The 27,617-nt window shown below is 50.6% G+C and overlaps 2 protein-coding genes across 3 annotated transcripts; one reads left to right on the top strand and one right to left on the bottom strand.

Moving 5' to 3' along the window:
• Positions 1 to 344: 344 nt before the first annotated feature.
• Positions 345 to 16,643, top strand: PEX6 (peroxisomal biogenesis factor 6). 2 transcript variants are annotated; one of them, XM_002746550.6, is made up of 17 exons: positions 345 to 1,247; positions 4,746 to 4,909; positions 5,309 to 5,392; positions 9,596 to 9,698; positions 9,787 to 9,920; positions 10,593 to 10,704; positions 11,069 to 11,277; positions 11,992 to 12,187; positions 12,379 to 12,455; positions 12,607 to 12,739; positions 12,817 to 13,022; positions 13,159 to 13,220; positions 13,467 to 13,575; positions 13,834 to 13,950; positions 14,043 to 14,120; positions 14,254 to 14,393; positions 14,745 to 15,171. In XM_002746550.6, exons 1-17 carry the CDS (start codon positions 366 to 368, stop codon positions 14,876 to 14,878), a joined length of 2,940 nt encoding a protein of 979 aa, XP_002746596.3. In that variant the 5' UTR covers positions 345 to 365; the 3' UTR covers positions 14,879 to 15,171. The 2 variants fall into 2 exon arrangements, 1 of the variants encoding a protein (XP_002746596.3); XR_013534217.1 differs by lacking the exon at positions 14,745 to 15,171 and adding an exon at positions 16,297 to 16,643 and having other exon boundaries at positions 12,817 to 13,220.
• On the bottom strand, positions 15,299 to 18,061 carry GNMT (glycine N-methyltransferase). The gene is made up of 6 exons (XM_008994438.5): positions 17,836 to 18,061; positions 16,822 to 16,949; positions 16,289 to 16,405; positions 15,943 to 16,085; positions 15,726 to 15,847; positions 15,299 to 15,641 (listed from the first exon to the last, which is right to left on the bottom strand). The coding sequence occupies exons 1-6, from the start codon at positions 18,039 to 18,041 to the stop codon at positions 15,470 to 15,472; spliced, it is 888 nt and encodes a 295-aa protein (XP_008992686.1). The 5' UTR covers positions 18,042 to 18,061; the 3' UTR covers positions 15,299 to 15,469.
• Between the last annotated feature and the right edge of the window lie 9,556 nt (positions 18,062 to 27,617).

The raw sequence follows: 27,617 nt of genomic DNA, 5'->3' as shown, positions 1-27,617 counted from the left end.
CCAGTCATCCCTGGTATGCTGACCATTCATCAGTCAATAAACTGTTACGTACACGCTACGGGGCAAGATAGCTGAGAGGATATTACTCTCCTAGAAGGCAAAGATAAATCCCTGTAAGCACAGGTTCAAAGGGCGCACGCGTAAACGCTAAGCAACCGCAGTGATGAAGGTTACTACCATCGAGGCACGATGAAGCTCAATACGAGGCGCGGCGAACCCTCCCAGAGCAAGCTCTCGGCACCGGACGTCCCTCCCCTTTTCCTCCGGCCTTCCCTGACGGAAACGGAAGCGGCGCTCGCGCACCCAAGTTATCTGGCTCTCTGGCTCCGGAAGCTGCGCTCTTTAACCCTTGGTCTCCTGTCATCATGGCGCTGGCTGTCTTGCGGGTCCTGGAGCCCTTTCCGACCGAGACACCTCCGTTGGCAGTGCTGCTGCCGCCCGGGGGCCCGTGGCCGGCGGCGGGGCTGGGACTGGTGTTGGCCCTGCGGCCTGCAGGGGAGAGCCCGGCGGGGCCGGCGCTGTTGGTAGCAGCCCTGGAGGGGCCGGGCGTGGGTACCGAAGAGCAGGGGCCCGGGCCCCCGCAGCTACTGGTTAGCCGCGCGCTGTTGCGGCTCCTGGCACTGGGCTCTGGGGCCTGGGTGCGAGCGCGGCCGGTGCGGCGGCCCCCGGCGCTAGGCTGGGCACTGCTTGGCACCTCGCTGGGGCCTGGGCTCGGACCGCGAGTCGGGCCGCTGCTGGTGAGGCGCGGAGAGACTCTGCCAGTGCCCGGACCTCGGGTGCTGGAGACGCGGCCTGCGTTGCAAGGGCTGCTAGGCCCTGGAACTCGGCTGGCTGTGACTGAGCTCCGCGGGCGGGCCAGACTGTGCCCAGAGTCTGGGGACACCAGTCAGCCCCCACCCCCGCCCGTGGTGTCCTCCTTTGCGGTTTCTGGCACAGTCCGGCGACTCCAGGGAGTTCTGGGAGGGACTGGAGATTCACTGGGGGTGAGCCGGAGGTGTCTTCGTGGCCTTGGCCTCTTCCAGGGCGAATGGGTGTGGGTGGCCCGGGCTGGAGAGTCATCGAACACTTCACAGCCGCATTTGGCCAGGGTGCAGGTCCTAGAACCTCGATGGGACCTCTCTGATAGACTGGGACCCAGCTCTGGCCAGCTGGAAGAGCCCCTCGCTGACGGACTGGCGCTCGTCCCTGCCACTTTGGCTTTTAATCTTGGCTGTGACCCCCTGGAAGTGGGAGAGCTCAGAATTCAGGTAGGATAAAGGACTGAGGTCAGGAGTGCTTCCTCTTCCTTATACCTACTTCTCTGTCTTAGGTAAATTGGAAGACTAGAGCCTTAGCATTTAGGACTTGTGCTCCATATTATCTTGGACTTTGAGCATAATGTTTATTTATTTATTTATTTATTTTTATTTTTTAAGCTTCCCAATACAGAGACAGAGGGAGGGGGGCTCCAGAGCCAAAAAAGGAAAGCCCCTGCATAATGTTTCTTAACCTTATTCATTTTCTTTTCTTTCTTATTTTTTTTTTTTATTTTTATTGAGACAGGTTTTCACCATGTTGGCCAGGCTGATCTCGAACTCCTGACCTCAAGTGATCCACCCGCCTCGGCCTCCCAGAGTGCTGGGATTACAGGCGTGAGCCACTGCACCTGGCCTCTTTTTTTTTTTTTTTTTTTTTTTTTTCTCTGAGATGGAGTCTTGCTCTGTTGCCCAGGCTGGAGTGCAGTGGCGGGATCTCCTCTCACTACAACCTCTGCCTCTCGGGTTTAAGTGATTCAAGTGATTCTCCTGTCTCAGCCTCCTGAGTAGCTAGGACTACGGGCCCACACCACCATGCCCACCTAATTTTTGTAATTTTAGTAGAGATGGGGTTTCACCATATTGGTCAGGCTGGTTTTGAACTCCTGACCTTGGGTGATCCACCTGCCTCAGCCTCCCAAAGTGCTGGGATTACAGGCGTAAGCCACTGCGCCCAGCCTACTTATCCATTTCCTGTGATCAAAACATAAGCCTCCATAATGTAGTCGGGCATAGGAAAGACTTTCATCCATTGAGGTGAGAGGTTCAGGTGTGGTGGTACATGCCTATAATTCTAGCTACTTAGAAGGCTGAGGCAGGAAAATCACTTGAACCCTGGAGGCAGAGGTTGCAGTGAGCCCAGACCATACCACTGCACTCCAGCCTGGACGGCAGAGCGAGACTCTGTCTCAAAAAGAAAAAAAAAGTGAGGTTCCAGGTGTGTATATTAAGCTACTCAATCGAATTCGTTTATTGAATTGCTACAATATATTAAGTATTGTGCTTTATAATATGGAGGATGCTGTCTCTGCTTTTGCTTATGCTTATCTTTGACTTCAAATTGTTTACTATTCTAGCCTCATCTGTTAAAATCCTATCTTCCTTTCCCTCAAGAGCCATCTAAAGATGTCACAAAGCCTTTGTCACGAAGCCTTTCACGATCTCATAGCCACAAATTTAGCACTTCCTCCTATAGCATTTTCTCTTTTTTGTGGCATTTATTTTATTCTGTCTTGTTATGACATAATCTGTCTAATCCCCAATTATATATTGTAAATACCTTGAAGGAAAGGATTCTCTATTATCTTTGGTACCTGGTGATTAATTTTAATATTTTATTAAATACATCCATGGGAAGTTTTTGGTTTCTGCCTTTACTTCAAGAAGAAAGTTGTAGGGCCAGGCGTGGTGGCTAACGCCTGTAATCCCAGCACTTTGGGAGGCTGAGGCAGGTGGATCATGAGGTCAAGAGATCGAGACCATCCTGGTCAACAAGGTGAAACCCCGTCTCTACTAAAAATACAAAAAATTAGCTGGGTATGATGGTGCGTGCCTGTAATCCCAGCTACTCAGGAGGCTGAGGCGGGAGAATTGCCTGAACCCAGGAGGCGGAGGTTGCGGTGAGCCGAGATTGCGCCGAGTGGAGATTGCGCCATTGCACTCCAGCCTGGGTAACAAGAGTGAAACTCCATCTCAAAAAAAAAGAAGAAGAAGAAAGTTGTAGAACAGATAATAGTTTTTCCATTTTCATGGGTTACTGAGTAAAAAGCACCAGTTCACCATAACAGACATAAGAGTGACAAAAAATAGGCTGGGTGTGGTGGCTCACGCTTGTAATCCAAGCACTTTGGAGGCCAAGGCAGGTGGATCACCTGAGGTCGGAAGTTCAAGACCAGCCTGACCAACATGGTGAAACCCTGTCTTTTTTTTTTTTAAAGAGTGAAAAAATAAACCTTCATGTATTTAAAAAAAGAAAGAAAGAAAAAGAAGGCCAGAAATTAGCCTGGCATGGTGACGTAAAGCTGTAATCCCAACTACTAGGGAGGCTGAAGGAGGAAAATTGCTTGAACTTGGGAGGCAGTGGTTGCAGTGAGCCCAGATCGCACCACTGGGTGACAGAGTGAGACTCTGTCTCAAAAGAAAAAGAAAAAGTTGTGTTTAAGGGGACAAATACAGTAACTATATGGTTTAGATGGTGCTGTCTGATATGGAAGCCACCAGCCACTTTGTGGCTTTTAAAATTTAAATTAATTAAGACTAAATAAAGTAAGCCCAGCCAACATGGTGAAACTCCATTTCTATTTTTTTAAAAAATACAAAAATTGGCCGGGCATGGTGGTGCAAATACCTGTAGTCCTAGCTACTCAGGGGGCTGAGGCATGAGGACACTCATTTGAACCCAGGAGCAGAAGTTGCCGCGAGCCAAGACTGTGCTGCTGCACTCTACTCCAGCATGGACAACAGAGCAAGACTCAGTCTCAAAAAAAAAAAAAAGGCTGGACGCGGTGGCTCACACCTGTAATCCCAGCACTTTGGGACACCGAGGCAGGCAGATCACAAGGTCAAGAGATGGAGACCATCCTGGTCAAGATGGTGAAACCCCATCTCTACTAAAAATATGAAAATTAGCGGGGCATGGTCATGAGCACCTGTAATCCCAGCTACTTGGGAGGCTGAGGCAGGAGAGTCACTTGACCCTGGGAGGCAAAGGTTGCAGTGAGCCAAGATTGCACCACTGCACCAGCTTGGTGACGGAGCAAGATTCTGTCTCAAAGAAACAACGAAAATGAAAACAAATCCAGTTTTTCAGTTGCTTTAGCCACATTTCTTTCGTATTCTTTGTATCTTTTTAGCCACCTTTCAAGTGCTCAATAGCACATGTAGATATAGACTATTTCTACCATTGTAGAGATAATAATCCTAGAATAGGCAGTTAATACTGTGGGATGTCAGGTAGAGATACGGTGTGAACGGGAGTGGATATAGGTTTCCTCTTGAATGGAGGAAAACTACTGGAGTATGCAAGAGTGGAGCTCATTGAACCATCCAATCACTGAACCAACCCTTTCAGCTTTTTCCACAGTCCGAATTCAGGGTTTCCCCACCAATGTCCACTTAATATTAATCCCAGTGGGTGCCTGGTGTCACTCATAGGACTTGTGGGAATAAATATCTTTACAATTTCACTGGCTCTGGACCAAGTTAAAGGTGTCACAGAAAGGTTTTCTTTACTGGGAATTTTTTTGGAGCCAGAGTCAGGATAGGAGGTGACATTCCCTTCCTGGTGCCCATTAGAGGGAGAGGTTTTCAAGTCTGCTACCTCAGGCCCCGCCTTCCACAAGTCTTGTTGTTATTGGAAAGACAGAGGATGGAAATAGGTATGTTAGCTGCTAAGAGGCAGGATAGAGCCTGCTCCCTTAGGAGGTTATAAAGTGATTATTTCTCTCATAGAGGTACTTGGAAGGTTCCATCGCACCTGAAGACAAAAGAAGCTGCTCATTGCTGCCTGGGCCTCCGTTTGCCAGAGAGTTACACATTGAAATTGTGTCTTCTCCCCACTACAGCACTAATGGAAATTGTGACGGTGTTCTTTACCAGCACTTTCAGATACCCAGGTTAGCGACCTAATCTTTTAAGGAGGATAGCATCTCACCCTCATCACATTCCTCCTATCTCATGCCTTAGAACCAGGTACCCCAGAGGCCCTGGTTAAAAGAAGCCACATTTTAGATTGTGGTAGGTGCCTCTTGGTATATCAGGGAAGACCACGGAAGAGAAGTCTGAACCATGAGGTTAATTTGGGCTCTGCCACTCACCTATCTCTGATCCCTCTTCTAGTCTACCATTTCCCCTAGCTCATCCTAAGTCTGACTTGTTCCTTGGAAAACTGTGTGGGATCTCTGGGTGGGCAATATACTCAAGAAGTAGTCTGCATGTTGGGGGTGGGCATGTGATAATGAACACATGCTCATTACTCCCATTGTGAGCTGACCAGGGCCACTGCTGTGTTGCAGGGTAGTCCAGGAAGGGGATGTTCTGTGTGTGCCAACAATTGGGCAAGTAGAGATCCTGGAAGGAAGTCCAGAGAAACTGCCCAGGTATGCAGCTGCCTTCCATCCTATAGCTGGGATTTGTAACCTGGGTGTATGAGTTCTGCAATCCCCTCCCTCCAGATTGTGTGTAATTTGTGCCTAAGGATTTTGTTGTCATGTACCTTTCTCTCTCTCTTTTCTTTCTCCCCCTCCCTTTCTCTCTCTTTTCCCCTCCCTTTCTTTCTCTCCCTCCTTCCTTCCTTCTCTTCCTCCCTCCCTCCTTCCTTATGTTCTTTCTCTTATTTTTTTTTTATTTCTTTTCTTTTTTTTTTTTTTGAGATGGAGTCCCACTTTGTCACCCAAGCTATAGTGGTGCAGTGGTGTGATCTTGGCTCACTGCAACCTCTGGCTCCCAGGTTCAGGCGATCCTCCAGTCTCAGCCTCCTGAGTAGCTGGGATTACAGGCGTGCGCCACCATGCCTGGCTAATTTTTGTATTTTTAGTAGAGATGGGGTTTCACCATGTTGGTCAGAATGGTCTCGAACTTCTGATCTCGTGATGCACCTGCCTTGGCCTTCCAAAGTGCTAGGATTACAGGCATGAGCCACCACACCTGGCCTCTGTCTTTTTTTTTCTGTGTGTGTGTGTGTGTGTGTGTGTGTGTGTGTGTATGTGAGAGAGAGAGAGTGCGTGTGTGCGTGCGAGAGGACAGATAGACAGGGAGACAGGATTTTGCTTTCTCACCCAGGCTGGAGTTTAGTGGTGCAATCACATCTCACTGCAGCCGCTACCTCTCAGGCTTAAGTGATCCTCCCACCTCAGCACTGCCCCCGCCCCAGTAGCTGGGACTACAGGTTCATGTCACCATGCCCAGCTATTTTTTTTGTATTTTCAGTAGAGACAGGGTTTCGCCATGTTGCCCAAGCTAGTCTCAAACTCGAGCTGAAGTGATCTGCCTGCCTTGGTCTCCAGCTGGGATTACAGGTGTGTGCCACCACCCCCAAACTGTGGTTTTTTTTGGAGAGAAAATTCATCTATCCTTCAGTTCCCAAACAAGTGTATGACTGAAGAAAGGTTAAGAACCAGTCAGGCATAGTGGTGCATACTTGTAATCCCAGCTACTTGGAAGGCTGGGCAATGTAGCTAGACACTGTCTCAAAAAAACAAGCAAACAGGGCCAGGCACGGTGGCTCATGCTTGTAATCCCAGCACATTGGGAGGTGGGCAGATCATGAGGTCAGGAGATCGAGACCAGCCTGCCCAACATGGTGAAACACTGTCTCTACTAAAAATACAAACATTAGCTGGGTGTGGTGGTGGGTGCCTGTAATCCCAGTGACTCAGGAGGTTGAGGTGGGAGAATCACTTGAACCGGAAAGCAGAGATTGCATCACGTCACTGCACTCCAGCCTGGGCGACACAGCAAGACTCTGTCTCAAAAATAAATAAATAAATAGGTACCAATTTAGATGAAGAAGAAGAAGAAGAAGAGTTTACAGGCCCAGACCAAGACGAGATTCCTTCTTTTCCATTCTCAGCCTCAGTGTTGTTTGGACCAAGACTTGAGCCATACCATATCTCAATGTAAGGTTATGCAGGCTCTGATTTCTCTATGGTGTGTGCACAAGCTACTTCTCAAACCTATCTCTGAAAACAGGAAAGAGGAATTTATGTTGTTTGTGAGAGGGCTACTCTTTCTTATTAACAGAGAATAAGAAATAGAGCATAACTGAGCCAAGAACCCAAAATAAGGAATCCAGCTTTTCTCCTGTTGACTCTGACCACAGAGGTTCCATGTAAAATGGTGAGGCAGGCTGGGTGCAGTGGCTCACGGCTACAATCCCAGCACTTTGGGAGCCTGAGGTGTGCGGATCATGAGGTCAGGAGTTCGAGACCAGCCTAACCAACATGGTGAATGAAACCTGTCTCTATTAAAAATACAAAAAATTAGCTGGGCGTGGTGGCACACACCTATAATCCCAACTTCTCGGGAGGAGGCTGAGGCATGAGAATTGCTTGAACCTGGGAGGCAGAAGTTGAAGTGAGCCAAGATTGCACCACTGCACTCCAGCCTAGTGACAGAGCAAGACTCCATCTCAAAAAAAAAAAAAAAAAAAAAAAAAATGGTGAGGCAAAGAGTTGAGACACTGCTTTGGCCTTATGTGTAGGGAGGAAAATGTATAGCCCTATATCCCAGCAGTCCCTCTATTCTGGACTCATTTCCTGTAGCAATTTACTAGAAAGAGAGCACAGCTGATAGATGCACTAACCCTTGCATAAAAGCCTTCATGTCCAAGGTCTGTGGCATACCCAGCCTGGATCCTTTGCCAGGAGAAAGAGTCCTTGTCTGGAGTGCCTGATTCATCCCTGGTCAATATCCAGTGCTTGGTTCTGGCCAGTGCTCAGTGCCCCCAATCTCAGGGTGCCTAAGCCCCACCCCAGATCTAATGGAGCAAAATCAGGGTGAGGCTGGAGCCTGTGCTATTTTTCCTTCACAAAGGAAGGAGAAAGGTGGTGCCTGTGTAACCTCATTTAGGTTCCATGTCACCTCTTTGAGGTTTTCCAGATTAAGTCCACAATGAGTGGTGGAAAATGCCAGGCTGGCACTTAGCAGTCACTTCCCACCTCTATCTCCTGTCTTAACTTTAGCAAATGCCTTTGAGCTAGCTTTCTGTAGGAAGAAACTAGAGAATGCCCACTCTTTGTACTTTGAAAGGAAAATAGGGACTAGAATCTCATGAGACACGCTGGCAAGCCAAGTTCTGTTCCTGAACGTCTGTTGTCCCCCAACCCTGTAGACACCTGCTTTCCTCCTGGATGCTGAGCACATAGTTCTTATCCCCTCAAGGAAAGCAGGGTTGGTGAATGGGCCAATGGGTCCAAGGACAGCTAGAAGTGAGCGTTTTAAGCTGCACTGGGCTTGAGAAGGGAAGCCCTGCCAAGGTTCCTGTGAGCCCTGGAAAGGAATTCCACTGTTGGTGATTTAGCCTCTTCATCCTGTCCCTGGTGCTCCACTTCCCCAAACCAGACTGCGTGGGAGCCAGCTCTGCTGTCACCTGTCTAGCTGGCTGGAGCACAGCTCAGTGTTTCTTAGTAGTGTCCACACAGGTTCCAGAGCTCTGGCCCTTCTATTCACGGAGGTGGTCCAACTACCCTTCACTGAAGAAGGTGGTCTCTCCCTACCCCACAGTGCTGTCCCTTATCTCATTCCTGTGCAGGCCTTCCATGGTAAGTCATACACACCATGACTCAGCTGTTCAGCTTGATTGAGATCCTAGGTTATAGGCCCACTGTCACCTATTTATAATTAATTATAGTCAGATTCAGGCTTCCTGATGTTCTAGGTTTACGGTAGTACTTAGAAGAGTTTCATAATACTAAACTGGCATACCTTCCCCTCCAACTTGCTGTACTCTCACACCCCTTTGCTGCCAGAGAGCAGCTTTGAGACTGTGGGGCAGTGTGAGCAGAGGAAATTGCAGGCTGATTGGACTTTAAGGAGGCCTAGGTTACAGTCTCACTCTATCATTGCCTTGCTGCCTGAGGATTAAAGAGGGAAGTAGTTCATCATTTCTTTATCTGGAAAATTGGGTTAGTAGCCCAGCTAGTTTTTTGTACTTTTTAGTAGAGATGGGGTTTCACCATGTTGGTCAGGATGGTCTTGATCTCTTGACCTCGTGATCTGCCTGCCTCAGCCTCCCAAAGTGCTGGGATTACAGGCATGAGCCATCGTGCCCAGCTGAGAAATGTTTATTTTTTAAAGTTTCACAGATAATTCTTTGTGCAGCCAGAATACACAACCATTATTCATCAGATGGTGTTATTAAGGAATCTGCCTGCAATGAGATTTTGTGGATTATTAAACAAAAGCCAAGGGATCCTTCCCTCTGAGGTTTTTGGGGCCTTGGTGGCTGTGTATTTGAGGGGAGATTGAAGCCAGTGGAAATAATCAGATGATCCATTGCTTAGTGCAGCAGCAGTTGCCCCCATTGGTGTGGGTGAGTAGGCCACGTTCCTGGAGAAACATACTCCCTCCAAGCTCTCATGGCTGTCATGGGGATGCAGGATAGGCATAGCTCTTGTCCTCAAGGTGTGTGTGGTGTGTTAGGCAGATGAGAAAGCCTATCTGCATTCCTTTTCCCCACCATGACTCTGGACACATACTTGTGGTGCTCCTGTTTGTCCTCTGTGATTAAGAAACGTTGTCCTTGAGGAGGGGGGTGGTGTTTGGACTCTGGATCTGGGGTTCATTGGGTCTTTTTCATGCAGGTGGCGGGAAATGTTTTTTAAAGTGAGGAAAACAGTTGGGGAAGCTCCAGACGGGCCAGCCAGCGCCTACTTGGCTGACACCACCCATACCTCCTTGTACATGGTGAGGCCCCGAGGGATGGATGGATATAGACCAGTGTAGGGGGTAAACATGATTTTTACAAACAAAAGCTTTTTCCTCCATTTCACAGGTGGGTTCTACCCTGAGCCCTGTTCCATGGCTCCCTTTAGAGGAATCTGCTCTCTGGAGCAGTTTGTCTCCTCCAGGCCTGGAAACCTTGGTGTCTGAACTCTGTGCTGTCCTGAAGCCTCGCCTCCAGCCAGGGTGAGTGATACTTTTCTCATACTCCCCAGGGTATGAGAAAAGCCTGCTTAGAACATCCCTGGAGGAGCAGCAGCCAGATGGGTAGTTTCTAATGAACTGGCCAGAGTGGAATTGGGAGGACCTTCCTCAAACCAATATGTCCAGTCCAGGCCACCAGCACACTCCTTTCTGTAAGCCAATCCCCAGGCTCCTTTCCTGGGATAACCTCCACCTCCAGGGCTGGCTCCAGAGGAAGAATCTCCAGCAGGGGCAGCTGTTTCTGAGACTGCCCTTCCTCTTAGGGAGCTCACTGGCCATCCAGGACTTTACTGCCCTGGCCCTGAAGGACACAACTCCCCATACCAATGGCCCAATTGGGGACACACGCTCCCCCGACCCTCCGCCACCGCAACGCCTCTCAGTACCATTCAGACCAGACATAACAGTTGAAGTTTTATTGATGGCAAAGGGAATTAGTCTTTGGCTGTTGGATATGCTGCATGCCCCAGCCAGAGCACCATAATGGTATGAAAGACACAGCCTCACTACATGGGGACAGCCCTGGCCTGGGGTAGGGGAGGCCCAAGGAGAGAAAAAGTGTGTCTGTTTTCTAGATGCAAGGGCCTCTGTGTTACTGGGGACTCTAAAGTTTGGGAAAGATGGAGGAGACAAATGTCTGTTCTCTGGTTGCAGGGGTACCCTGCTGACAGGAACTAGCAGTGTCCTTCTACAGGGCCCCCGGGGCTGTGGGAAGACCACAGTAGTTGCTGCTGCCTGTAGTCACCTTGGGCTCCACTTACTGAAGGTGAGGGTCTCTGGAGAGTAGAACCCCAACTATTTCCCCTCCTCAGCTCACGTACTCCCTCTCTGCTGCTTCCTCTCTCCTCCCTCTGTCTACTCACAGACCCTAACACTTCAGCCCAGTGGGTCAGGCATATTCCCATGATGCTCAGCTACGGAGAGGTACTTTCAAGGAGAGGGTTTCAAGATATTGGTGGACAGTCCAGGGAATGGGGTAGGGTGAAAAATAGATAGGACTTGGCCAGGGTACCTTCCCCATCCCTGCCCTCCAGAGAAAAAGATGGCCCTCTGACTCCTCCTCCCCCTCATTCTCCTGCCCTTGTCATGCTTGCCTCTTGCTCGCAGACCCATTGGGACCCCCTCCCCAGGTGCCCTGCTCCAGCCTCTGCGCAGACAGTAGTGGGGCTGTGGAAACGAAACTGCAGGCTGTCTTCTCCCGGGCCCGCCGCTGCCGGCCTGCGGTCCTGTTACTTACAGCCTTGGACCTTCTGGGCCGGGACCGCGATGGGCTGGGTGAGGATGCCCGTGTGGTGGCTGTGCTGCGTCACCTCCTCCTCGATGAAGACCCCCACAACAGGTATTTATACAGAGCTGGGTCTATCAAAGCGGGGGAAGCCAGCCAGGTGCAGTGGCTCCCGCTTGTGATCCCAGCACATTGGGAGGCCAAGGTAGGTGGATCACTTGAGGTCAGGAGTTCTAGACCAGCCTGGCCAACATGGTGAAATGCCGTCTCTACTAAAAATACAAAAATTAGCTGGGCATGGTGGTGGGTGCCTATAATCCTAGGTACTCAGGGGGCTGAGGCAGGAGAATCGCTTGAACCCAGGAGGTGGAAGTTGTAGTGAGCAAGATTGCATCACTACACTCCAGCCTGGGGGATAAGAGCAAGACTCCATCTTAAAAAAAAAAAAAAGTGGGTGGGAGGCCCAGCTTTTGTACTTTTCAGCCTTTGAGTCCTCCCTTCTCTCATCCCTCAGTGGCTTCTCAGTTATCTCCTGCCATTTGGCTGCCCTCTAAACAGCCCTGAGCTTAGCATCTTAGGGGGATCTAAAGGAGTCTGTGGTCTAGCATTTCTTGGGGAACACTCGGTTAAAGATAAAGCACAGCCTCTGCCCTCAATGTCAGGGGACGCACAGGTCCTCCATCTAGGAACTGGGATAGATGCTTGTCTCCCTACCCATCCCAGCACCCATCTCACCTCCCTGCCCTTCTGGGCCAATCTTGGGACAAGGCAGTGCACAGGAGCTGCCAGCCATGTTCTCACTCTCAGCGCCCATTCCTCTGCCTGCAGCTGCCCTCCCCTCTTGGTCGTGGCCACCACAAGCCGGGCCCAGGACCTGCCTGCTGAAGTGCAGACAGCATTTCCTTATGAGCTGGAGGTACCTGCACTGTCAGAGGGGCAGCGGCTCAGCATCCTGCAGGCCCTCACTGCCCACCTTCCCCTGGGTCAGGAGGTGAACTTGGCACAGCTGGCACGGCGGTGTGCAGTGAGTATCAAGGCAGAGTACTGGCCCTCCCTAGGAGGTCCCTGGCTTTTGTCACAAGAACTCAGTCCTGTTGCCCTGTGAGTAGAAAACCCTAAGGCATCAACAGGGGCCTCTGCTATGGCTAGGGGCCAGTCCCCTGAAGGGTCCTGCCTACTGTGCCCTGCTCATATGTCCTCTCCTGTGGTCCCCAGGGCTTTGTGGTAGGGGATCTCTATGCCCTTCTGACCCACAGCAGCCGGGCAGCCTGCACCAGGATCAAGAATTCAGGGTAAGAGGAGTTGGGTATAGGAGAGGAAAGGAGGAAAGAGGAAATGGATGTAGATGGGTGGGTGGTGAGGAAGGGAGAAGGGAATGGATGCTGATGGGGAGGAGGCCTCATGTGAGATCCTCCAGAGGCCTCCCTATATTCCTCTTTGCAGTTTGGCAGGTGGCTTGACTGAGGAGGATGAGGGGGAGCTGTGTGCTGCCGGCTTTCCCCTCCTGGCTGAGGACTTTGGGCAGGCACTGGAGCAACTGCAGACAAAGCACTCCCAGGCCGTTGGAGCCCCCAAGGTAGAGACTAAATTCTTGGAGGTGGGACAGGAGCCCCTCCACCAGCATATCCCAACCTCGTACTTTCCATCTCCTAGATCCCCTCAGTGTCCTGGCATGATGTGGGTGGGCTTCAGGATGTGAAGAAGGAGATCCTGGAGACCATTCAGCTCCCCCTCGAGCACCCTGAGATACTGAGCCTGGGCCTGAGACGCTCAGGCCTTCTGCTCCATGGGCCCCCTGGCACCGGCAAGACCCTCCTGGCCAAGGCAGTAGCCACTGAGTGCAGCCTTACCTTTCTCAGGTGGCCAGGGGACATGGAAGGGATGGTGGGTGGATCAGGGGCTGCAACAGGCTGGGGAGCAGGAGCAGGAGGGGCTGCCCAAGAGGTTGATTGTGTGTATGTGCATCTGACATCCTTCTCACATCCTCTCACTCAGCGTGAAGGGGCCAGAGCTCATTAACATGTATGTGGGCCAAAGTGAGGAGAATGTGCGGGAAGGTGAGTGAGCAGGGAGGGGCAGGGCTTCCCATCCTTCCTAAATCCCGATGGCCTCCAAGTCACCCCCACCCCCAGGCTACTCATGGTTATTCCTAATCCTCCTTTCCACAAGTCAGGTTCCTGCCCACCTGGGTCTAGTACCTGGAATGCCAGTGCTGTACTGTCAGACCCCAGCCTCCCTACCTGCTCTCGCCTAACTTCAACTCCCCATCAGCTTCCTCCTCCTGTGGGCCCCTCTCTCTCCAGTGTTTGCCAGGGCCAGGGCTGCAGCTCCATGCATTATCTTCTTTGATGAACTGGACTCTTTGGCCCCAAGCCGGGGGCGAAGTGGAGATTCTGGAGGAGTGATGGACAGGTGGGGGTTTGAGTGGGAATGGAGGCTGGGGGGTCCAGATGGAAGTTCCTGCCATTTCAGTTCTGAGATAATATAATGGAAGCTGAAAAGGGCCATGAAATTGGGCAGGGGCCACTGAGGAGAATGGAGGCCTTCCTGGAGGGGCACACTGGGCACAGCTGAGCAGAAGGCCCTGTTGAGATTGCCTGTAAGGAAAGGTACCACAGGCAGAGGCGGAGTCTGAGGGGACACCAAGGACTCTTGCTCCCTTCTCTCCAGGGTGGTGTCTCAGCTCCTTGCTGAGCTGGATGGGCTGCACAGCACTCAGGATGTGTTTGTGATTGGAGCCACCAACAGACCAGATCTCCTGGACCCTGCCCTTCTGCGGCCTGGCAGGTGGGCCCCTTGTGCCGCTCACCTCATTCTGTGCCTCCTTCACCCCTCGTGGCTGGGCTCCCTGACACTTATACCCACCTATCTCCCTAAAGATTTGACAAGCTGGTGTTTGTGGGGGCAAATGAGGACCGAGCCTCCCAGCTACACGTTCTGAGCGCCATCACACGCAAGTATGCCCTGATAGAGGAAGACTGCAAAGGGCTTGGGATGCTTAGGGGATGCATGCAACATGCAGGATGACCTGGTCAGCACCAGCTTTTGAGGGAGGTGATGCCAACTGTTTCTTCCTGTATCCCATAACAGATTCAAGCTAGAGCCATCTGTAAACCTGGTGAACGTGCTGGATTGCTGCCCTCCCCAGCTGACGGGTGCAGACCTCTACTCTCTCTGCTCTGATGCCATGACAGCTGCCCTCAAACGCAGGATTCATGACCTGGAGGAAGGTAAGCCACTTGCCGGCCTGAGGGGTCAACTAAAAAGCTAGCGGGGAGCTGGGTGCACCTGAGTCCCAACTACTTGAGAGGCGGAAGTGGGAGGATTGCTTGAGCCCAGGAGTTTGAGGCCAGCCTGGGCAACACAAAGAGACCCCATCTCTAAAAAAAATTTTAAGGAAAAAAAAGCTAGTGGGAGACAAATCTACTTCTGGATTTCAGAGGGAGGATCATTGACATCTAAGAGACCCTGAGCAGGAAGGCACCTTCCCAGGGCTCTCCCCTGCCTGGGCATAGACCATAGCCTCTGTTCCCCAGCCTGGATGGGGACTCTGGCCTCACCTCCCCACTTGTCACCTCTAGGGCTGGAGCCAGGGAACTCAGCACTGATGCTCACCATGGAGGACTTGCTGCAGGCTGCTGCCCGGCTGCAACCCTCAGTCAGTGAGCAGGAGCTGCTCCGCTACAAGCGCATCCAGCGCAAGTTTGCTTGTTAGGAGCCCCCCCAGGGTCTGGGACCCCACCCAGCATGGCTGCAGACACCTCGATAGCCCACAGAGAGATCCAGGAGGGAAGGACTCCTCCTCAGGAGGGAAGGACTCCTGCCAACTCACCTGGAGGCCACCTCCCTCCAGGAGATTCCAGGGTGCAAAGTGGCATTGGGACAGCAGCAAGAGCTCCTGCCTACTTGCCTCTCCTTCCAGGAGAAGAGCCAGAGCCTTGGGTTCTGGGAATTATGCCCTGAGAGGGCTCATTCTGTGGCTGAAAATAAAGTATGTGCCGCCCCCTACTGGTGTGGCATGAAAGGTTGTCATGGGGAAGAGCAGGGCTGAGAGAGGAGTAAGCGCTGGGGGAGGGCAGGAGTGGGCATCGTGGGAGCCTCATCCTTCTGACATAAACACAAGGCATACCGGAACTGAAAAGGGCACAGACTATATTGTTTACCCTTCCGTCTGCAGAACCCACATCCCTGTACCCCATCTGTAGTCTGCTCTAGAGGCTGGGCCTCGTGTGTGGCTGCTGGTCCCCATCTTGCAGACAGAGCCTAGCAGGGCCTGGGTGGAGGCTTGTGGGAGCTGAGGCCACACTCAGTCTGTCCTCTTGAGCACATGGATGAAGTAGCAGGGAATGTAGGCTTGGCCTGGCTTGTAAGGCTTGAAGTCGCCCAGGACGCTGTGCTGGCACTTGCCCCCGAAGGCTGCTTGGACCAACTCCGTGAAGGATGCCAGACAATGCGGGTAGTAGGAGAGCCGGAACTTACTGTAACAGAGCCCCAGCAACCATGAGGACTGGTGGCCTCAGCTCCCCCGACTATCACCTCACCCGCACTGAGCCAAGTGGTACCTCAAGCCAGGAGAGCCATCCTGGCCAGCCCCTGGCACCTGCACTGTGTAGTCCAGGGTCACCATGTGGGCCTTGTTGTTCACTGTCAGCACTGATGTTGTGATGTCCTTGGTCAAGTCACTCTACAGGTGGGGTGGCAGGCTGCATTAGCATCTGTAACCCACCTTGGGGCCACTGGACCCTCCCTCCCCCCACCCCCACCCCCAGAGGGCCCCACCTTATAGTAGATGTTCTTCCCCGGGGGTGCACAGCCTGTGCTGAGGATGTGGTCGTAGTTGCGATGATCAATGACCAGCAGGCCCCCTGCCCGCACCATGCTTGCAATGTTTTTCAGCGCCAGCCGGTGCTCACTCTGGTCCCCTGAGCTCCAGGCAGGGGCAGAAAACTTTCATCTGCTCAGGGCCCCCAGCACCAGTCTCCCTCCCATCTCTCCCCTCCCCAGGGGTGCCAGAGCCAACGCAGAGAGAGGCAGAGTCTTTGGCAGAAGAGCAGGTGCCCAGAGGTCTGTGAAAGGGGGTACAGCTCAAGGCAAGGACCATGCCCACAGCCACACCCTCTCTCACCTTTGCAGTCTGGCAAGTGAGCGAAACTGTTTCCAAGACAGATGACAGCATCAAAGCCACCCCCTGCTGGCTGGGGCACATCTTTGTCCAGAGTCATCCAGTTGGCTTCTTCGATGACTGGAGGCCAGGAAGGGAAAGAGAAATCAGGGAGGCACAATGGTACTGGTAGCAGCCACCTCCACCAACTGCAGTCCTGCCTGGGTTTCTTCTCAAGACACACAAACTCCCTGTTCAGTTAAGGGGAGGAGTGAGGAGGGGTCAAGGGAGGAGGGACCCTGGTTGGGAAGGAGGGCTCTGTGTTTATGGGTTTTTCTTTGAAGGGAGAGACAAGACGCCATAAACACAGTTAAAACCAGCTCTTCACACTCTGTGTCTTACTCTGGAGCTTAAGCCTTGCTTTTCAGAGAAATGACAGTAATTTTGCTATCTCCCTGAGGAAAACACAACACTCCACCCCCACCCCCACCCCCACCTAAAGAAGCCCCAAGTGTTCCTGGTGGCTAGGCTGAGAGGGCCTGGCTAGACACGCATACCCCACTTGTCGAAGGCAGACTCATGCCGCCGGTTCCAGCGCTCCTTAAGCGCATACTTCAGCATCTTGTCACTGGCATCCACACTTGTCACGCTGAAGCCCTCTTCCACCAGCATAATGGAGTCCACCCTGGGCAGGGCCAGCAAGGAGTAGCAGAGAGAGGCAGTCAGGGGAGCCTGGGAGGCCAGGAGACCCTGGGCCAGACACTTCTGTCTCCACGTTTCAGAGTCCATTCCTCTGCCTCCTCTCCTTGGCCCTTTCCACCGACCTCACAATCTGTTTCCTATCACCACGGTGCAACTTTTTTAAAAAAAGCACCTCTTGAGAGCCAGGCACTCTACAAATGTGCAGTAATTCTCATGGCAATCCTGAGAGGTAAATGGTGTTATTCCCATTTGAGGAATGGACTCCTCGAAGTTAAATACGTGTGCACAGGAGGCAGTCGAACATGGTGAGTTAGAGCACAGGACAGACCTTAATTAACCTGGGCCTGTTATCTCCTCTTCACTGATGATGTATGAGGGACTTTTGCTTTGCTTAGGCCTTATTTCCCCAGTAGTAAATGGGAGAATATCACTGTTTAACCTCATGGGGCTTTGTGAGGGTTTGAGAAACTGATGTATCAAAAGCTCCTGGTCCCAGGCAAGGCAGGTGCAAATGCTGAGCAATGTTAACTGCTAACACTGCCCAAGGCCATCACAGGAGGAATATCTGGAATGTCTGTGGCTCTGGCTCCAAAGCCCCACAGACCCTCACTTTTCTGCCCACACCCTCACAGTCTCCCTTCTCCTTGGCCTCTCCCTGGGCACCCTTGCCCTGACCCCGGGCCTCCCCAGGCACTCGCTGTGCTTGTTCTGCCGGGCAGGCAGGCAACAGTTCCTGGCCCTGGTGTCCCACCGCTCCAGGCCGGCAAAGGCCGCCGGGACGTGCCCGGTCCTGTGGTTCTGCGGCCCCGCGTACAGGCTGAGCTGAACCTCGATCTCACACAACGCCCCTGGCCCCCACCTTGGCTCACCCGGTACCACAGGCCACGTCGAGCACCCGCTGGCAGCCGTGCTGGCGCAGCAGCCCCAGCAGCCATGCCTTGTACTCGGTGGTGCGGCTGCGGGTGTCTCCGATGTACATCTGCCACACACGCGCTGCCTCCCCATCCGCGTACTGGTCCGGGAGCCCTTCGGCTGCCACCCCCAGGGAGCGGGTCCGATACACGCTGTCCACCATCCTGCGCCGCGCCTGGCTCTGCAGCCACCCGCTCCAAACTTAGAGCGCGGGAGTTCTCGCGGCCGACGGCCCCACCTGACCAATGGCAGGTGAGCTCTCGGACACGCCCCTGCTGGGCTTTGGGCAGGGCGCCTGAGGCTGTCCTGCTCCGAGGATGGCACTGCCTCGCAATCCCGGGAGGGAGAATCCCAGTACTCTGCAATCCCACGGAGGGAGAGGACCCTCGGAGCCCTCTGGCTACTTAACCTGGGTCTCCAGGAGACAAGAGGGGCCAAGAGACGAGAGAGCAATGAGATTGCACTCCACCCCGACCCCAGTTAGACAGGGAGTAAAACCTCAGATCCACAGAGCAGACCGCCAGGCGGGCAGGACTGGACCGTTTCCAGGAAGGAGGGTATCAGCCTATCTAAAGAAAGGACGTTTAGGCCGGGCAGGGCTCATGCCTGTAATCCCAGCACTTTGGGAGGCCCAGGCGTGGATCACGAGGTCAGGAGTTCAAGACCAGCCTGACCAAGATGGTGAAACTCCGTCTCTACTAAAAATACAAAAAATTAGCCAGGCGTGGTGGCGGGCGCCTGTAATCCCAGCTACTCTGGAGGCTGAGGGAAAGAATTGCTTGAACCTGGGAGGCAGAGGTTACAGTGAGCCGAGATCGTACCACTGCACTCCAGCCTGAGCGACAGAAAGAGACTCCGTCTCAAAAAAAAAAAAGGAAAGAAAAGAATGTGCAGCTGAAGGGGTCTAGGCAGCTGGGGCAGGGAAGACATGGGGAGTCTCTGGAGGTAATGTTGGTCTGTCCATCCAAGCCCAGGGGCAGAGCTGGGGCTGAAAGAAGGCTCCCCGCCCACCTGGAGGTGGATGTGCCTCTGTCCTATAGGTAGGCATCAGGCTTTTCCCTGAGCCTCTAAGGTGTAAGCTGGGCCTTGCTTCCAATTTCTGGATCACTGAGAATTCTTCTAAAGACCCTCTGCTTTCCATGCGAGGCAGTAAAATAGGGTCTGGCGGCAGGGAACACAAGGCCAATTCACACTTCGGCTATAATAGGAAATATCCTTTCCATAGGGCATATGCCATCAATAACTTTGTAACTGTAACTTTACTTCATCCTCTTCATTTCCATAGGGCTTACCCCAAGTAGAGGGTATTTAAACTCACAAAAACTCTGTAACAGGGCCTTTGAGCCCCTATGCTCAGGCTCACTCCCACACTGTGGAGTGTACTTTCATTTTCAATAAAACCGGTCATTCCTTCCTTGCTTTGTTTGTGCGTTTTGTCCAATTGTTCAAGATGCCAAGAACGTGGACACCCTCCACCAATAATATATTTTTGTGAGCCAGCCAGGAGAAAGAGAAAAGCCCAAAGTTTGGGATTTATTTTTCTCCCTTTCCTTTCTGCTCAATTACAGTGGTGCGTTCTCTCTCTCTCTCTCTTTCTCTCTCTCTATCTCTCCCTCTCTGTCTCTCTCTTTTCCTTTCCAACTTTGGACCCTCGGTGGGCAGCACCTAAACATGGAAGCAACTGCAGGATTTTTTTTGTTTTTGGGACAGAGTCTCGCTCTGTTGCCCAGGCTGGAGTTCTGAAACTTTGTCATACCAGAGTTCTGAAAATGCATTTAAAAAATCTAGAGAATGGGGGCTGGTAGCTGTTGCTCATGTCTATAATCCCACCACTTTGGGAAGCTGAAGCAGGCAGACCACCTGAGGTCAGGAGTTCGAGACCAGCCTGATCAACATGTAGAATCCCCGTCTCTACTAAAAATACAAAAAGTTAGGCTGGGCATGGTTGTGGCTCATGCCTGTAATCCCAGCACTTGAGAGGCCGAGGTAGGTGGATCACCTGAGGTCAGGAGTTAGAGATCAGCCTGATCAATAAGGTAAAGTCTGTCTCTACTAAAAACACAAAAATTAGCCAAGCTTGGTGGCAGGCACCTGTTGTTCCAGCTACTTGGGAGGCTGAGACAAGATAATTGCTTGAACTGGGAAGGTGGAGGTTGCAGTGAGCCCAGATCACACCTCTGCACTCCAGCCTGGGCAACGAAGTGAGACTCCATCTCAAAAAAAAAAAAAAAAATTAGCTGGACGTTGTGGCACATGCCTGGAGAATGGGCCAGGAACAGTGGCTTGCGCCTGTAATCCCAGTAGTTAGGGAGGCAGAGGCGGGCAGATCACCTGAGGTCAGGAGTTTGAGACCAGCCTAACCAATATGGTGGAACCTACCTCTACTAAAAATATAAAAACTCGCTGGGTATGGTGGGTACCTGTAATCCCAGGTACTCTGAAGGCTGAGGCAGGAGAATAGCTTGAAATCCGGAAGGTGGAAGTTGCAGTGAGCTGAGATTGTACCACTGCACTCCAGCCTGGACAACTGAAGGAGACGCTATCTCAAAAAAAAAAAAAAAGTCTGGAGAATGAAGAGTGATATTAAATTGGAATAATAACTAAGATGATAGGGGAATAATTTATTTTCACTATCTACAAATAGGTTGGCTATATATATATACAATATTTGAAAAAAAATATTTTTTTTTGAGACGGACTTTCGCTCGTTACCCAGGCTGGAGTGCAATGGCGCGATCTTGGCTCACCGCAACCTCCACCTCCTGGGTTCAGGCAATTCTCCTGCCTCAGCCTCTTGAGTAGCTGGGATTACAGGCAAGCGCCACCACGCCCAGCTAATTTGTTGTATTTTTAGTAGAGAGGGGATTTCACCATGTTGAGCAGGATGGTCTCGATCTCTTGACCTCGTGATCCACCCGCCTCGGCCTCCCAAAGTGCTGGGATTACAGGCTTGAGCCACCGCTCCTGGCCCAATATTTGAAATGGTGAGTGGCTTACGGCAATTGATTATTGTCCCCCTTATTATTACTTTCTTTTCCACTTGCTTTGTCTGGGAAAGGAATGCTGAAGGAGGTAGCAGGGTCTCTCTCTTTTTTTTTTGAGATGGAGTCTTTCTCTTTTGCCCAGGCTGGAGTGCAGTGGCACAATCTCGGCTCACTACAACCTCCGCCTCCCAGGTTCAAGCAATTCTTCTGCCTCAGCCTCGTGAGTAACTGGGACTACAAGTGCCTGTCACTACACCAGGCTAATTTTTTTTTTTTTTTTTTTTTTGTATTTTTAGTAGAGACAGGGTCAGACTGGTCTAGAACCCCTGACCTTATGATCTGCCTACCTCAGCCTCCCAAAGTGCTGGGATTACAGGCATGAGCCACCACACCCAGCCCAGGGTCACTCTTTTTTTACATTTTATTTTTTTGAAATAGGGTCTTGCTTTGTTGCCTAGGCTGGAACACAGTGGTGTGATCATAGCTCACTGCAGCTGCAAACTTGCAGGCTCAAGCAATCTTCCCACCTCAGCCCCCCAAGATTCTGCTATTATAGGCCTGTGCCACCATTCCTGGCAATTTTTTTTTTTTAGAGACGGGGATCTCACTGTTGCCCAGGCTTGTCTCCTGGGCTCAAGCGATCTTCTTGCCTCGGCCTCACAAAGTGCTGGGATTACAGTCACAAACCACTTCACCTGGCCTCTTTCAAATCGTCTTTTCATATTATTCACAGATATTTCATTAGGTAGAATATTATATATACTTAAAGCTATTGTATCTTCTTTTTTTTTTTTTGAGACAGAGTTTTACTTTTGTTACCCAGGCTGGAGTGCAATGGTGTGATCTCGGCTCACCGCAACCTCCGCCTCCTGAGTAGCTGGGACTACAGGCACGGGCCACCATGCCCAGCTAATTTTTTGTATTTTTTAGTAGAGATGGGGTTTCACCATGTTGACCAGGATGGTCTCGATCTCTTGACCTCATGATCCACCCGCCTTGGCCTCCCAAAGTGCTGGGATTACAGGCGTGAGCCACCGTACCTGGCCTTTATCTTCTTTTATTATTGCCAAAGTGTACCAAATAATCTCAATCCTTCATCTCTAAATTGTCCATGTCCTGCCCATTGCAATATATTAAAACTGCCTTTTATTTTACTTAATTCATCTCTGTAAATTTTATTTTATTTTTGTAGAGACAGAGTCTCACTTTGTTGCACAGGCTGGTCTCAAACTCCTGGGCTCAAGCAATCCACCTGCCTCAGTTTCCCAAAGTGCTGGGATTACAGGCATGACCACCTTGCCATCTCTCCATAAATTTTAGATGACCCAAATCTGAGGTCCTGGGCCATGGAAAAGATCACAATATAAATCAATTACTGTTTGACTTCATTGAAAATAAGAATAGGTCCAGCCTGGCCAACAGGGTGAAATCTTGTCTCTACTAAAAATACAAAAATTAGGCGGGCATGGTGACTCAGGCCTGTAATCCCAGCACTTTGGGAGGCTGAGGTGGGTGGATCACAAAGTTAGGAGTTCAAGACCAGTATTGCCAAGATGGTGAAACCCCATCTCTATTAAAAATACAAAAATTAGCCAGGAGCTGGGGCAGGTGCCTGTAATCCCAGCTACTCAGGAGGCTGAGGCAGGAGAATCACTTGAACCCAGGAGGCGGAGGTTGCAATGAGCTGAGATCACACCACTGTTCTCCAGCCTGGGCAACAGAACAAGACTCTGTCAAAAAAAAGAAAAAGAAAAAAAAAGAAAGAGGGAGGAGGAGGAGGAGGAGGAGGAGAATGAAAGTAAAGAAAAAATGAGCCAGGTGTGGTGGCGCACGCTTGTAATTCCAGCTGCTCCAGAGGCTGAGACAGGAGAGTTGCTTGAACCTGGGGGACGGAGGTTGCAGTTAGCAGTGATCATGCCACTGCACTCCAGCCTGGACAACAGAGCAAAACTCTGTCTCAAAAAGAAAAAAAGAAAAGAAGAACAGGTGATTTTTTTTTTTTTTTTGAGACAGAGTCTCACTCTGTCACACAGGCTGGAGTAAAGCGGCGTGATCTTGGCTCACTGCAATCTCTGCCTCCTGGGTTCAAGTGATTCTTCCTGCCTGAGCCTCCAAAATAGCTGGAATTACAGGGTGCGCCACCATACCTGGCTAATGTTTGTATTTTTAGTAGAGACAGGGTTTTACCATGTTGGCCAAACTGGTTTTGAACTCCTGACTTCGTGATCCACCCACCTGGGATTACAGGCATGAGCCACCATGCCCAGCTAGAACAGGTGATATTTTAAATGTGAGACACATTATTTGGAATTAGCTGAAAAGACTAACCTATTCATTCCCAAATGTGTGACCTGTTTGCAAAAAGACTTCACCTTGGCAATGTGGCTGTAACTGGAAAAACTCCAAGGCAATTCCTATTTGAGGACACATTAAAATCCTGCAATTGTAAATTATGTAGATACAATAACTGCAAATGGGAAACATCTTGGTTGTTTTGGTGTTTTTTATTTTTATTTACTTTTTAGAGATGAGTCTCACAATGTTGCCAAGGCTGGATTGGAACTCCTGGGCTCAAGTGATACTCTCAAGACGCCTCCCAAGTAGCTAGGACTACAGGTGGGTACTGCACATGGCTTGTTTTTGATTCAGAACAGGTAGAAATCCATTTTTCTGATGATGAATGCCAAATCCCAAACTCTAGTCCAAGCCACTGCATAAAACTCTTCTCTGCCAATTGGATCTACCCCAGACTGAACACTGAAATACTTCAGGGGTGCCAGCAAATCCACCCACCCACTTGGATCTGCTAGCAGAGTTATCACAGTGGGTCCTTTTTTGGACTTTTAAGAAAATCCTGTTAGTTGGGTGTAAAATAGGTCTCTATATCAGTGGGTTCTAACACTAATAATGGTGGCTACATTACTATTATTTTATTTTATTTTTTAAAGACGGGGTTTCACCACGTTGGTCAGGCTGGTCTTGAGCTCCCGACCTCAGGTGATCCGCCTGCCTTGGCCTCCAAAGTGCTTGGATTACAGGTGTGAGCCACCACGCCCGGCCTACATTACTATTAAGTGTAGTGTATCAGTGAGTACTCCACTGATGTGTAAGAGAGGTTCTTCCAAAAAGCCCTGAATTCACTATACAATTTATGCATGTAATAAAATATACTTGTGCCTTATAAATTTATACAAATAGAAAACTTAAAAAAAAAAGTGAGAGGTTCTTTTTACCATTTCACACTTTATTTAAAGCAAGGTTTAAATAACTTGCTAACTGCAACCTCTGCCTCCCAGGTTCAAGCAATTCTCCTGCCTCAACCTCCCGAGTAGCTGGGACTACAGGTTCGTGCCACCATGCCCAGCTAATTTTTTTATTTTTAGTAGAGACAGAGTTTCACCATGTTTGCCAGGATGGTCTTGATCTCCTGACCTCATGATCCGCCCACCTTGGACTTCCAAAGTGCTGGGATTACAGGCATGAGTCACCATGCCTGGCCTCACTGAGCTTTTATTATTCAACATAAAAATGATACATTACTTCAGGCCCTGATAACAGTCTAAGTGTTGCTTATTGAAACATGTGATGTAGCACACACTATCACATCTAAAACACCAAGACTGGGTTTGTGAGTACAGGTAACCCTTGAACAACTTGAGGGTTAGGGTTTCCGACTCCTCACACAGTTGAAAATCCATGTGTAACTTTTTTATTTTTTTTTGAGACAGGGTCTTGCTGTCACCCAACCTAGGGTGCAATGGCATGATCTTGGCTCACTGCAACCTTTGCCTCCTGTGCTCAAGTGATCCTCCCACCTCAGCCTCCTGAGTAGCTGAAACCACAGGAAGGCACCACCGTGCCTAATTTTTCTATTTTTTATCGAGATGGGGTTTTGCCATGTTGCCCACGCTGGTCTCACAGGTGACTGGACGACCACGGCCTTTCAAAACACTGAGATTACAGGCTTGAGCCACGGTGCCCAGCTCCTATGTATACCTTTTGACTCCCCAAAAAATGAACTACTAACCTACTACTGACCAGAAGCCTTACCTATAACATAAAGTGGATAACACATATCTTATTTTTTTTGAGACCAACACAGAGTCTCACTCTGTTGCCCAGGCTGTAGTGACAGAGCGAGACTCCATCTCAAAAAAAACCAAAAAGCAAAAACAAAACACAATGAAAAAACTGCGCATGGCAGCACGTGCCTCTGCACCTGTAGTCCCCACTAGTCGGGAGGCTGAGGTGGGAGGATCACTTGAATCTGGAGGTTGAAGTTGCACTGAGTCATAATCATGCCATGGCACTCCAGCCTAGCACTGGGCGACAGAGGGAGACTGTGTCTCAAAAACAGAAACAAAAAGGGAAAGAAAAAACCTGGAAAGCCAGTTTCCCTCATTCTGACTTTTTAGGCAGCATAAACTGGTGCTGGGGTGTGCTGGGTGAAGAGTTAGGTGTGGGGAACAAGCCTGGCCTTGGGAGGGAGGGAGGGAGGGAACTCAGAATGTAATCACAGGTCAAAGAGCAAAGCAGTGACAGTGTGCACACCCTCAGGTCTGGGCTTGGGATTGGGCTAATGGGCCAACACCCCAGTAAGGGGGTCAGGTCTTTTTTTTTTGAGAGGGAGTCTCACTCTTTCGCCCAGGCTGGAGTGCAGTGGTGTGACCTTGGCTCACTGCAACCTCCATCTCCCAGGTTCAGGCGATTCTCCTGCCTCAGTCTCCCAAGTAAGAGGCTGGAACCACCCAGACCCCAAAAATAAATAAAAAAAACAAAACAAAACTGGCTGGGTGTGGTAGCTCATACCTGTAATCCTGGCACCTTGGGAGGACAAGGTGGGTGGATCACCTGAGATCAGGAGTTCCAGATCAGCCTGACCATCATGGTGAAACCCCATCTCTACCAAAAATACAAAAATTAGCCAGGCCTAACACGATGAGACCCTGTCTCTTTTAAAAATACAAAAAATAAGCCAGGTGTGGTGGCATGAGCCTGTAGTCCCAGCTACTCAGGAGGCTGAGGCAGGAGAATAGCTGGAACCCAGGAGGCAGAGGTTGCAGTGAGCCAAGATCGCACCACTGCACTCCAGCTTGGGCAGCAAAGCAAGACTCTGTCTAAAAAAAAAATTAGCCAGGCATGGTTGTGTGTGCCTGTAATCCCAGCTACTTGGGTAGCTGAGACACGAGAATTGCTTGAACCCAGAAGGCAGAGGTTGCAGTGAGCCAAGATTGTGCCACTGCACTCCAGCCTGGGTGATGGAATGAGACTCTGTCACAAAAAAGTAAAGTGTTTATTTTTTTTTTCACTTTTTTAGACACAGGGTCTTGCTATGTTGTCTAGGCTAGTCTTGAACACCTGGGTTCAAGCGATCCTCCAGCCTTGGTCTCCTAAAGTGCTGGGATTACAGGTGTGAGCCACCATGCCTGGTATACAAAAATAAATTTTAAAAATTAGCCAGGCACAGTGGTGTACGCCTATGGTCCCAATTATTCAGGAGGACTAACTGAGCCTGTAAGGTTGACACTAGTGAGTCACGATCACACTACTGCACTCCAGCCTGGGTGACAAAGGGAGATCCTCTTCCAAAAAATAAAGGGTAAACCAGGCGTGGTGGCTCATGCCTGTAATCCCAGCACTTTGGGGGGCTGAGGCAGGCAGATCACAAGGTTAGGGGTTCGAGACTAGCCTGACCAACATGGTGAAACCCAGTCTCTACTTAAAAATACAAAAATTAGCCGGGTGTGGTGGTGCACACCTGTAATCCCAGCTATTTGGTGGGCTGACGCAGGAGAATTGCTTGAACCTGGGAGGCGGAGGTTGTGGTGAGTTGAGAGTGTGCCATTGTACTCCAGCCTGGGCGATAGAGCAACTCCATCTCAAAAGAAAAAATAAATAAATAAAGGGTGGGGGGTGGGCTGGGCCCAGTGGCGGCTCACACCTCTAATCCCAGCACTTTGGAGGCCAAGGCAGGTGGATCACTTGAGGTCAGGAATTGGAGATCAGCCTGGCCAACATGGTGAAACCTCATCTCTACTGAAAATACAAAAATTAGCTAGGTGTGGTGGCAGGCGACTGTAATCCCAGTTACTTGGGAGGTTGAAAGCTGAGAATCACTTGAACCCGGGACGCAGAGGCTGCAGTGAGTTGAGATTGTGCCACTGCACTCCAGCCGGGGCAACAGAGACTGTCTCAAAAAAGAAAACAAACCAAACCAAAAAACAATCATTGAAGCTCTGGGGACAGAGGTAAGCCAGGCCCTGAAGTGCTGTTAGTGATAGAATCAGGGAATCAGAGACTGGCCACCAAATCCTACACAGTTCAGGGGGCTATAAACAGATCTGTGCCCTTGATGCCAGTCCCACACCTCACCCCCAGCCACCTTCTATGCTCAGAACAAAGTCCAGGAGAAGACCTGTATCTAGAGTAGAATCTCACTGCTCACCAGCCCCTTTAACAGTGGAAACATCAGTCCTGGAGATGCCGAGACAGGGACTGGACCAAGATAGTATCATTTTCCCAGGATCTGGGGTCATCCTCAACAGCCAAAGGAGAGACAGATCCCACTATGTTCCATTCTCTATGGCTTTGGCTGCCCTAACCTGGGGGAGGGAGGCTGGGACTAGACTATGAGGGGGCCACTCACTCCCAGGAGTTCAGCCCCCAGAGCAGCTCACTGGATGCAGGGAGGCTTCAGCAGTGTATCCCTTCTACCTACTGGGACCAGCCGGGAAGTGTGAGGTCGAGTTGCATTG

Source organism: Callithrix jacchus, chromosome 4 (assembly GCF_049354715.1).
Source record: "Callithrix jacchus isolate 240 chromosome 4, calJac240_pri, whole genome shotgun sequence".
NCBI lineage: Eukaryota > Metazoa > Chordata > Mammalia > Primates > Cebidae > Callithrix > Callithrix jacchus.
This window is presented reverse-complemented; position numbering and strand designations above follow the sequence as displayed.